The sequence below is a fragment of the Scyliorhinus canicula genome, chromosome 19, assembly GCF_902713615.1.
Source record: "Scyliorhinus canicula chromosome 19, sScyCan1.1, whole genome shotgun sequence".
Lineage (NCBI taxonomy): Eukaryota > Metazoa > Chordata > Chondrichthyes > Carcharhiniformes > Scyliorhinidae > Scyliorhinus > Scyliorhinus canicula.
The window spans coordinates 3,408,514-3,421,301 of NC_052164.1; the positions used below are offsets into that span (position 1 = coordinate 3,408,514).

A 12,788-nucleotide genomic window follows, 5' to 3' on the forward strand; every position below is an offset into this window, starting at 1 on the left:
CGGGGCTGGTTTAGCTCACAGGGCTAATCGCTGGCTTTTAAAGCAGACCAAGCAGGCCAGCAGCACAGTTTGATTCCCGTACCAGCCTCCCCGGACAGGCGCCGGAATGTGGCGACTAGGGGCTTTTCACAGTAACTTCATTGAAGCCTACTCGTGACAATAAGCGATTTTCATTTCATTTCATTCATTATTGTTAAGGGGATTGATTTTGTATTTGTTATCATTTACTGTTTGTGGGTGGGGTGTAAATTTTGAAGGAAAATGTGAAAATGGAGAATAAAAACATTTTTTTTTTAAAGTTTCAATAAGATCCCCTCTCATCCTTCTAAACTCCAACGAGTACAGACCCAGAGTCCTCAAACGTTCCTCATACAACAAGTTCTTAATTCCAGGGATCATTCTTGTGGGTCATTATGCAGGAAACATGCTCATTTCCTTCCCTTAAGTTTACTGTTGTAATTAAATTGTAAAAAATATCTACTGTGAAGAATACAGAAGACAACAGAAATTAATCAGTGGTTCCAAAAGCCAATGTGCATTCTTACGAACAGTACCTTTCAAAACAGTCAATGGAGTGGGTGCAAGAAATCATAATTATGACTTTCAAAATCCTGGCTCCAAATTTCAACAAATTATATAAATGACATGTTACAAGCATTGATGTTACCACTGGGCTAGTCAAATACCAGGATGGAACCTAGCTTGATAGATCCTAACTTTTATTTCTTGGTGAGATGTGTATGAACAGTTCCAGGACTGCCGATGAATTTTAGTAAAAGAACAAAACATTTATTAAAGAAAAAATTAGCTATAATGCACTACTCATTCATCTTACCTTTACAGATCTGTTACAAAATATATATTGTACTGTAGAAGTTCTGTAGCGTCGTATGGACTTGAAACATTAACTTTGTTTCTCTCTTTCTCCACAGATGCAGCCAGACTTATTATCCAGCTTTTTCTGTTTTTATTTTATCATATACCCTATAATGTCCTCGGTAAGAATAATCCATGTAAACCAATAGGCGGAATGCTGTCAGACACACCACACTCAAACCAAGTAACAGATGAAACCATCTGTAGTATCTTAAGGATTTGATCCAGTTTTATTTAAATTACGGTTGCCGGTTGTTGGTGAGACATTGCTGAAACTCAGTAGAAATTCAAGTTAAAAACTTGTCAGGTGCAAATAAGAATTGTTTTATTGAAGTTCATTGGTTACAACTTGAAAATGATTTAAAAGGTAGTTTGTAGACAATTTGATTTTCTTCAAAGAATCACAGGAATTATCTTCTGAGACAATAGCCTGAACACAACTTTAAAAGTCAGAGGCTGAAGTCAAAGTATGAAAATGAAATAGGAATACAGAACTCTTTTCTAATTCTCTCTCTCTCTTTCTGTCTTGTTCTCTTTGTCTCTCTGACTTGTCTGTCTTCTTGCCTTTCTGACTTGTCTGTCTTCTTGCCTCTAGTCTTCTGTCTCTAGTCTTCTGTCTCTAGTCTTCTGTCTCTCGTCTTAAAATGGTGGCCAAATTATCCGTGGATATACTCTTTGATATCTGTCTTAAGCGATCCGATCACACCCCAATATAATCCTAATTGGTTTAAGCTATATTCAAAACACATTTGATTTGATAAAAAGCCGTCCATCATGACAATGTAACGCCACTTCTAATTGTTGCTTATTGGTATGTTTCTCATGGGATATTGTGCTTTATCAAAACTGGTCTAATGCTGACCTACCTATTGCCACCATGGAGACCTCATGTTATCTCATCATGCTAGGCTAGGCATAATTCAGAACATACAACTCAAACTGTCTTTTATAAGATTGTTTCACTGAGAATGTTGGAATCAAATATATACATATATATTATATTTGAGTCGATGTTTTAACTGTCCATTTATTAAAAACAAGGCAATATAGTTCAAGATATTTTTTTTAGCTTGTATAATTTATGGGATATGATTCAACCTAATCTCGAGCGGCGTGAGAACCGTACAATCCTTCATCCTTATCCCTCGTTGCTATGGATTCCGCCCTTGCCCTTGGAAAAATGTGATGTTTTTATCAGTGGTTCTGTTTTTCCCAAACACATGTCTGAGTTTGGAAGTTGTATATTTCTTTCATTTTAAAACTGGGATTTAATATTTCTGTCTTAAACAGTCTTCTTACCTATATTAAGTGTATTTAAAATACCTGACTTCTACACCATCGTCGAGGGTCTTTAAAAACCCATCTGGTTCACTGATGAATGTTCTTCAGGGAAGGAAATCTGCCATCTTTACCTGGTCTGACCCATGTGATTCAAGATCCACAGCAATGTGGTTGACTCTTAAATGCCCTCAGGGATGGGCATAACCAGCGATGCCCACATCCCAATATTTTTAAAACATATCATCCAAACAACTTTGGTGGCTCCTTGCTGCTGAGTTACCTGGCTCCAATTTTTTTTTTAGTGGGGGCCTCTGGTTGCTAAGCAACAGTTTAGGTTTTTAAAAAGGCCGTAGTTATTTCACGATGCAAAACCTCAAATACAATGCAGGTAAAGTTTATAAAGTGAAATTAAACTATAGGCTAGTAGGCACCTTTGTTTAACACGAAGCTAAATTGAAGTTTCATCCCTTTCTTAGCACACAAATACAAACATGAATTAAGCTTAAACTTGCACCTTATTCCTGTAAACTATCTCAATTTCCTAACAGATAATTGAATTTTAATGAATCAGCTAGTTTTAAAAAAAATTGTTGTTGCTTATTTTGGTAATCGCTCAGGAGTGTGTTTTTTTGGAGCTATCTGCAGTTCCACCAACCTTTGTGTCGTCTGCAAACTTACTAATCAGACCAGTTACATTTTCCTCCAAATCATTTATATATACTGCGAACAGCAAAGGTCCGACCACGAGGGACCTTGTCAAAGGCCATGCTGAAGTCCATATAGACAACCACCACTGCCCTACCTGCATCAATCATCTTCAGTACTGTAACTTCAAGCATTTTTTTAAATGAATTTAGACTAACTCATTTTTTCTTTTCCCAATTAAGGGGCAATTTAGCATGGCCAATCCACCTACCCTGCACATCTTTTGGGTTGTGGGGGGAAGACCCACGCAGACACAGGGAGAATGTGCAAACTCCACATGGGCAGTGACCTTGGGCTGGGATCGAACCCGGGTCCTCGGTGCCGTAGGCAGCAGTGCTAACCACTGCTTCACCATTTTTTAAATTATGATAATTTATTGTCAAACAAGTTTATCAGCAATGCAGAAGTTCCAAACGGATGGATAGCAGTTTTATCAGCACTTGCAGAGTTCTGGTAGCAGTGAGAGGACAAAGCAAAGGAAATGTCTGCTACATGTGCATCATACCCCACTCAACAATGCACAGAAAAAACTAACACAATAAAGGAAAAACTGGAAATGGAATGCCCAAAGTCGAATGGCCAACTAGGGATGATTATAAATGCAATCCTTTCTATACTGCCGTGGGGGTCACTGGAACATCAGGAAGCCCCTCAAAACTGCTTTTCCGTTCTATTAGGTCATGGCTGAGATGGACTTCAATCCATAACCTCACTTGAGGGTTCACAGCAAATTTCAGAAGTTCAACTGTTCCCCAGTATCCACTGGTTCTGAGGAATAAGATCTTGATTTCCACCACCCACTGTGAAAAAGTGATTTATTTACTTCAAACTTATGTAAATATAATTTTTGGATTGTGCCCGCACCTCATTCTTAGACACCCATCAGAAGAAAGAGCATGCCTGCATCTACTATATCAAATCAATTGATAATTTTAAACATTTTGATTAGATTCTCCACCCTTCTAACTGAAGTGATCAAAGCCAACTTTATGCAATCTGTCCTCAATTTAACCCTTTAAGCCCCAATGTTATTCTGGTGATTCTGTGTTGCACTTCCTCTAAGACAATATATATTTGATAAAATTGATGTCCAACAACACTCCAGATGTGGTCTGATCAATACATGCTTCAACAGGCATGTTTCAATCTATCCCATTAAATTAATCCCACAGCAGGAGCCAGGCCTCTGGACCTAATCCACAATCAGAACTGAAAGATCTGCAGCTCTTCTGACTGGTCAACGATCCGATAGATTAACACTCTCTTCCTCTCCTCAAAGATGCTGCCTGACATGCCGATTATTTACAATAATAATAATCTTCATTGTCACAAGTAGGCTTACATTAACACTGCAATGAAATTACTGTGGAAATTCCCTAATCACTACATTACGGCGCCTGTTCAGGTGCACAGAGGGAGAATTCAGAATGTCTAATTCACTTAACAGCATGTCTTTTGGGACTTCTGGAAGGGAACCAGAGGACCCGGAGGAAACCCACACAGACACAAGGAAAACATGCAGACTCCGCACAGACAGTGACCCAAACCGTGAACTGAACCCAGGACCCTGGCACTGTGAAGCAACCGTACTAATCACTGTGCTACCATGCTGCCCGATAATATTCTCTAGCTTAATTTTTTTTTATAAATTTAGATTACCCAATTATTTTTTCCAATTAAGGGGCAATTTAGCGTGGCCAATCCACCTACTCTGCACATTTTTTGGGTTGTGGGGGCGAAACCCACGCAGACACGGGGAGAATGTGCAAACTCCACACAGACAGTGACCCAGAGCCGGGATCGAACCTGGGACCTCAGCGCCGTGAGGCGGTTGTGCTAACCACTAGGCCACCGTGCTGCCCTTTCTCTAGCTTAATTTAGGTATTATGTAAACTGTACCGTTTCAGTCAAAATTGACACATGGTAAACATATTAAATGCCCATTGTTACATCTCAGTCAATCCCAGCAACACAAACTGCAGGAGTTAGGGGTAGTTTATGCAATAAGCAATTTAATTTAAAACAAGGATACACACATGGCTAATAATGTGTCTAGCTTTGCGGTCTAAAATCTGACAGCATTTATATTACAGAAAGAAGTTACACAAATCAAACTTTTTTTTTAATGCTATTCTGACAATTCCCTTAGGTGTGAAACAGCAACTATAAATATAAAACTGCTGGCAACCATTTGCGGAACAACAATCCTCTAAGCTGCCAAATTCTCAGGCAGAAAACATCTAGTACAGATTGGGTTGGTCTGGAATTCTAGTCCAGTATACAGGAGAAGATGACATGCATAGACCCAAGGGCATCGGCATCAAGGCAAGTTCAAGGGCTCCTGAACAGGAAATCCTACCTCCTAAGCTGCCACACAGAACAAGGCAAGAGTGAAGGATCTCAATACATTTCTGCAGAGTACAGGGAAGACAAGAGGTTGTAAAGCAAAGAAAATAAATTTGAGGAGAGTTTTTTTTTTAATTTTAGATTACCCAATTATTTTTTCCAATTAAGGGGCAATTTAGTGTGGCCAATCCACCTACTCTGCACATTTTTGGGTTGTGGGGGCGAAACCCACACAGACACGGATAAGGAGGAGAGTTAAGGAGACATGCAGTGGTCCATTTTCCACTCATCCTTTAGGTGGCGAGTATCACTGGCAAGACTGGCATTCTTTTCAATCCCTAGTTCAATCCCTAAATGGAAAAAGGTGGTTCTGGGTCACCTTGATCTGCAGCGGCTGATGAGGTGAAAATGTTTTAGATAAGGAGTTGCAGCAATTCCAACCCACCAATGATAAATGATGAGATATGTCCAAGACGGAGCAATGTGTGACTTGGAGGTCACTTGCAGATGGTACACACTGGAGTACAGCATGCTGGTGGCAAAAGGAACGAGTGTTTAAACTGGTTGATGAAGTGGAGTTTGAAGTTCCCCAGAGATGGTGGAGCTGCACCCATCCAGACAAACAGGATACATTCAATCACACTCCTGACTCGGGTCTTGTAGGCGGTGGAAAGGCTTTGTGAAATCAGGAGGCAAGTCACCATAAAACCCGAACCTCTGACCTGCACCATATAGCCACGGCATTTATTAGCATTTCCTGGTTACAAGTGAGGGAGGAAACTACATGATAATAAAGGAATTTGATTTCAAATTCACCAGAACAATTTGAACTGTTTTTTGCTGTCAATTCCTCAGGGGGATAAGCATCAAAGGGAAGACCTAAAAGTAGTAGGATATTTGTAGGCCCATTATATATAGCCCCTTTATATCACAATATTCACATGAACAAACAATGGTCTATAAAAGAGGTAACCACTACAAAGTTAATATTATATTTTTACTCGTGTATAGTTCCAGTATTAGATAAAATGGTGCTGGTTTGATGGCTTATAATACCTAAAAATAGAAACAAACTGAGGCACATTTCATTCCAAGAGGATTGCAAAGCAGCTGCACTAGCTTTCTGACATTCAACTTCATGAAATACTGAATGCTTGCAGAAGCAACAAACAGCAAGCACCTTCAGGCAGAAAAACGATTGAAAACAAATATGCAGCGCAGATTGCCTGGTGACTTTCCACTTCTCAGAAACAGCTCCAGTTTTTACATTTACAAGTATCCAGCACCTTATTCAGGTTTGCTGAGAGAACAAGAAAACAATCTGATGTGGGCTTGGTTATCAGATATCCGTTTCCCAGCAGTTCCTGGACATAAATACACTGTAACCCATTATCTATTCCAGAGTACTGGCTGATATAATTCTATGTAAGTTTAATTGTATGCAAAGTTCATTTCTAAAAAAGCAAATGTTGCAGCCTGCCAAAATGCTAATTTATTTTCCCTCGAATAAAAGTTCATCATAATTTACTTGGAAACTCTGGAAAGTGTCTCTGAACAGCAGTGTACACTAGACAGCCATAAACTGGTCTGTGTCAACTGTCAAAATGGATGAGTGAATAAAACTCAGTGCATCCACTACAACTCATAGGCAGTGATGAAAGTGCACTGCAATTTGTGTCATGTTGGCATCTTAAAATCAGACATCAATCTTGATAGTAATCAGCTAATGACAATCCACAGTAAACTAAGAAAATTCAGTTTTACCCATTTGTATGTTTAGCATATGCTCCTAATTCCAAAGAAGTGATACCCTCTGACATATCCCCACGCAACATACCTTTGCTCAACCTCATCTACACAAGATTCCTGGTACCCACAACTAACCAGATATTTCACTATATACTCTTTTTGGTAAACGGGTTCAGCTAGAATGAAAAAAAATTGTTCCCTTAGCATTTCTTAACTATTACACAAGCCGATCCCAAAGCACCTTATTTTAGAAGTGCAACCGTTTTTCATAATGTAGGAAACAGCAAGCACCTTGCAGACTCCCACAAACGGCAATGCGATAATAGCTAATCTATTTTTGCAATTTGGGTGACATAAACATTGGCCAAAATACTGGGGAGTAAGTGCTGCAAGAGCTTTCACATATCATAGAATTTACAGTGCAGAAGGCAGCCATTCGGCCCATTGAGACTGCACCGGCCATTGGACAGAGCGCCCCATCCAAGCCCACACCTCCACTCTATCGCCGTAACCCCACCTATCCTTTTTGAACAATCCACCTAACCTGCACAACTTTGGACTGTGGGAGGAAACCGGAGCACCCGGAGGAAATACATGCAGACACGTGGAGATCATGCAGACTCCATACAGACAGTGACCGAACCGGGAATCGGTTGTGACACAACAGTGCTAACAACTGTGCTGCCATGCCACCCATTCTCACCCAAAATTCAGTATCTTGGACACTGCAACATTCACTCGGAATTGCATTGGCATTGCCAGCCTCAAAGTGGGACTAGTACCCAAAACCTGACAGACATGAGCATGTCTCCACTGAGCTAACAACATACAGCACTACCATACAAGATGAGAAATTATTTTTACTGTAAGTTAAACATTTACAATAAAAGCAAATATAGCTTCCAAGTGGATTCAATATTCACCAAAGCCCTGTACCCAAACTATAAATGAAAAATTGAAGTTCTGCCATAAAACATTTTATAAACACTACCTTGAGGATACGACTAGATTATTTTATCAATTGAAGATAACTTTGTCCAAGTGATAAAGTACAGAAATGACAGTGAAAAGGGTGACGGCAGCTCCAATCCAGCAGCACAGGGTTCAGGGTGCCTGCTCAGTACCCCTCGCCCTGCAACCCTTTCCTTTCCACAGTCTTTATCCAATTCCCTTTTGAAAGTTTTTATTGAATCTGCTTCAGGCTCAACATGAATAACTGAGAGAAAATGTATTCTCTCCACTTCCATCATTTTAAATGTGCTGCTCGCAGTGATCCCACAGCAAAGCCAGACGCTGCAGGGATTTGCAGGCAGGCTGCGCGGGAGCTGCTTTCCCCTCTGCGGCCCGGGCTCTGTAGCCATGGCAGCCCCGGGCTCCGGCCTCAGCCAGGCCGCGCACCACAAGCGACGGGATCTGCTGCTGAGCGCTCCAGCCTGCCTCACCTCCCTCAGCCGGCTCCAACCGCTCTCTCCCGCTCCCTCAGCCGGCTCCAGCCGCTCTCTCCCGCTCCCTCAGCCGGCTCTATGAGGCGGACCTCGCCTGTCGCCTGCCTCTCGCCTCACCCTCTGCTGATCGGCCATCCCGGCCCGCTGGTTGGCTCACGGCGCATCACGTGAACGCCTGACCGCGCCAGCCCCTCGCCACACCGGCGCACGCCGTGCGTGCTGGGAGGTGTAGTCTCCGCGGACCCGTGCGGGCGGCTCTCTGCCTACAACTCCCAGGGAGCCCCGCGCGACCGACTGGGCAACTGCAACATGAGTGGTCCTCATAGCCCTGGAAAGATACAGAATAATAATGCAGGGGCTCAGTCGACCAGGAGCGTATTCAACCCATTGTACCTGTGCTGGCTCTGCAATAAAATGATCTAACTAGTCATAACTTTGACAAAGAGTCATCGGACTTGAAACCTTAGCACTTTTCTCTCTCTACAGATGCTGCCAGACCAGCTGAGATTTTCCAGCAAAAGTTGCCCTTCGTGCATTTATTTAATTAAATTTAATAATCTTTATTGTCACAAATGGGCTTACATTAACACTGCAATGAAGTTACTGTCATTTGGCCACATTATAGGGCAGCACAATGGCACAGTGGGTTAGCCCTACAGCCTCACGGTGCCGAGGTCCCAGGTTCGATCCCGGCTCTGGGTCACTATCCGTGTGGAGTTTGCACATTCTCCCCATGTTTGCGTGGGTTTTGCCCCCACAACCCAAAGATGTGCAGGCAAAGGTGGATTGGCCATGCTAAATTGCCCCTTAATTGAAAAAAATGAATCGGGTACTCTAAATTAATAAAATGTGGCCACATTATTCCAACTGGGACAAAATCATAGAAAATTCGAGCTGGAAATACCCATGAGCCTGCCCCAGCATTCAGTATAATCATGCAACAACCCCCCTCCCCCCCCGCCACTCTTGATGTATTTAGTATCTAGAAATATATCTACTTCCTTAAATATACTCAGTGACTTAGCCTCCACAGTCTTCTGTGGTACAGAATTCCACAGGTTCACCACCCTCTCTAAGTAAAGGCATTTCTCCTCATCTCAGTCCTAAATGGATTACCCCATATCCTGAGACTGTGACCCCTTGTCCCAGGTGTCCCAGCCAGAGGGAATATCATCTCTGCACCAAATCTGTCCAGCCCTGTCAGAATTGTGTGCATTTCAATGAGATCCCACCTCATTCTTCTAAATTCCAGTGATTGCAGGCCCAGTTGATCAAATCTCTCCTTATGTGACAATCCTGCCATCTTGTAATTAATCTGATGAACCTTCACTACTCTCCAAATTAAGACCAAAACTGCACACAATACTCCAGGTGTGGTCTTACCAAGGTCTTGTATAACAGCAGTAAGATATCCTTGCTCCTGGACTCAAATCCTTTTACAATGAAGGCCAACATACCATTTGCTTTCCTAACTGCTTGCTGCACCTGCATGCTTGCTTTATAAATGTTTAGCATAATAGTCTTGTTTTTTTACTGTATGCTTCTATTTAGCCAAGAATCCAGGATGCATCTTTAATAGCCTTCTCAACTTGTCCTGCCACTGTTACAGATGTACATCTCCAGGTCTCTATGTTTTTGCATCCCCCTTTAAAAATGTAAGATTCAGTTTACCTCCACTACCAGACAAATGTCTTCCCTGTATTAAATGTCATCTGCCATTGGGCAGCACAGTGGTGCAGTGGTTAGCATTGCTGCCACATGACTCAGAGGACCCAGGTTCGATCCTGGCCCCGGGTCACTTTCTGTGTGGAGTTTGCACATTCTCCCCATCTGCATAACCCCCACAACCGAAAATATGTGCAGGGTAGGTGGATTGGCCATGCTAAATTGCCCCTTAATTGGAAAAAATTACCTGCAAAGACTGCATTCAAATTATCATCTTCCATCATTGAATTTGTCTGTACATGTGTTTGTGGAACCCACCTCTTCATTAACCTGACAAAGGAGCTGTGCTCCGAAAGCTAGTGATTTGAAACAAACCTGTTGGACTTTAACCTGGTGTTGTAAGACTTCTTACTGTGCTCACCCCAGTCCAACGCCGGCATCTCCACATCATTATTATGAAAATGGTTTATTTACTTCTCTTTTTGCCTTTAATTCTAATTGAGGAAACTTGCACACCATGTGCTCTCAAGTTGCCCCAACATTTGGCTTTAGTAATTAATTCATCCAGAATAAAGGACAAGAGGTCCAGAAAGATGCCACTGTTTAATAATTTAAATATAAACCAAGAGAAGAGAATGGTTTGGAATTTCTGTTAGAGAAGATATTGTAGCCTGGGTATCAGGTGTTGATGTTGATTGATAGCTTCACGCCTCAGATGATGGAGAAATCCAGTCAAGAACTTTTGCCCAATTTGTCCATTTCATTGCACTGTTATCATGAACAATTAGCTCAAAGTAGCTCGGAGCATTGAATAAGGCTTTTCGTTGTTTCATGGCTGAAGTGAAACGTTGTGATTAATCTAGCCACTGTTATTTGACTTTTGCTTTATTTTATTTTATTTCTTAATAAATCCGTTGTGTAGTTTTTACCCTGTTATATATGCCTGGTGAGATATTGAAGTGAGTATATATTGGATTTATCATTTCCCCAGAGCATGATAACAAGCAGATTAGCATAAAAGCAGATTTTGTTAGTAGAAAGTGGGGATTTTCACTATGGAGCAGTCCTTAGCATTAAGTATGAAAGAAAGTGTTTGCAAAGTGCCACATTATAAACCCTTTTCTAGAGCATTTAACGCCAAAATAAACCAAAAGTAGCAGAGTTGTTGTAGAGTCAGGTTCCCAGGTTTCCTCACTACAATGGGAATAAATATAATATATTATTGAATATATGCTCACATTCCGAGTATAAAATAATATAAACATTAAATAACTTTAAATAAGTGTGAAATTAATATTGTTTTTTATTCATTCCTTTATTCATTCCATCACTTTTTACTGTGCTCACCCCAGTCCAACGCCGGCATCTCCACATCCTTGAATCACTACAGTCCATATGATGGGAACTACAGGGCTGTTAGGGGGGGATTTCCTAGATTTTAACCCAGTGACAATGAAGGAACAGCTGATATAGCTCCAGGTTCGGATGTCCTGGGGTTTGCACTTGCAAGTGGTGGTGTTCTCATGTTTATCAGGATATTATCATGGATGGTTTGAAGCACCCCGGGCAAATTCCTGCATTATTGTCTTGGCACTTTGAAAAAGTCAGGGGTGATTAGCAAATATTGGCATCGGATGATTGATGTACATTTCAAATGAAATGAATCAGAAGTGGCCTTTATCGAAGTGGCCCGGCGTCCGGTTGTTAGGGGGTTGCTAGGAGACAGGCTGGTTACATTCCAAACAGATTGTAGCAGCCAGAAGCTCCGGGCGGGGAATCCAACCAGAGAGACAGAGAGACAGAGAGATAGGGAAAGAGCGACCGAACGGAGACAGAGAGACAGAGACAGGGGCAGAGTCAGGGGCGGGGGCAGAGACAGAGACAGGAACAGAGACAGAGTCAGGGGCGGGGGCAGAGACAGAGACAGGAACAGAGACAGAGACAGGAACAGAGACAGAGTCAGGGGCGGGGGCAGAGACAGGAACAGAGACAGAGACAGAGTCAGGGGCAGAGACAGGGACAGATACAGACAGGGACAAACAGACAGAGACAGGAACAGAGACAGGGGCAGAGACAGGGACAGATACAGACAGGGACAAACAGACAGAGACAGGAACAGAGACAGAGACAGAGGGATATGGGTGACGATGAGGAGGAGATTATAAAGGGCCCAGTCTGCTCGTACCTCACTTATAAATCGGAGGGAGACCGGTTGTACATGCTGGGAGAGTATGAAAAGGCGATCAACAGTTACACACACGTAAGTAAAATGGGAAGATCACCAACCACAGCTAGTGACTAGATTAACGAGTGCAGGCGAGCGGTGTTGTAACTGTAAGGAGTGTTTCCCAGAATTGGAGGCTGTTGCAGTAATGTGACCCGGGGGCATCGTGACTCTGGCCATTTCTATCATCTGGATTATCCTTTGTTTCTCCGGGGAATTGGGGCGGGAGTGAGCTTCAATACGGTGCAAATTCCCCGCGAATTCTTTCCCAACTCGAATCCGATTTCCCATCCAGCCCCCTGGCCACAACAATCATCTGGAGCCCTTTGTGTTTAGCAAATGGCGCCGGGAATGGGAGGATGCACAGTTCCCTGCAAATCCTGTTCAGTTCCATAGGATGCATTTCCTCTTCCCATACATCCATTTCGAAGAGGCTGCAGTTCTCACCTTGCTCCATCCATTCCTGACCATTTAGTCCATCCTCTCTGAAACAGTAT

General features: G+C 42.3%; 2 protein-coding genes across 14 annotated transcripts in view; one reads left to right on the forward strand and one right to left on the reverse strand.

The window, feature by feature from the left end:
* The window catches only part of LOC119954563 (ATP-citrate synthase), a 102,093-nt gene extending 93,536 nt beyond the window's left edge, over window positions 1-8,557 (reverse strand). For all 3 annotated transcript variants that reach the window (XM_038779905.1, XM_038779904.1, XM_038779903.1), the window contains exon 1: window positions 8,400-8,557. The gene's annotated coding sequence lies outside the window, so the exon portion shown is untranslated. The remainder of the gene's footprint in view (window positions 1-8,399) is intronic.
* A 3,526-nt stretch (window positions 8,558-12,083) lies between these two features.
* The window catches only part of odad4 (outer dynein arm docking complex subunit 4), a 91,941-nt gene continuing 91,236 nt past the window's right edge, over window positions 12,084-12,788 (forward strand). For all 11 annotated transcript variants that reach the window (XM_038779487.1, XM_038779489.1, XM_038779491.1 and 8 more), the window contains exon 1: window positions 12,084-12,327. In XM_038779487.1, the coding sequence (XP_038635415.1) occupies window positions 12,205-12,327 (123 nt within the window). In that variant the 5' untranslated portion in view covers window positions 12,084-12,204. The remainder of the gene's footprint in view (window positions 12,328-12,788) is intronic.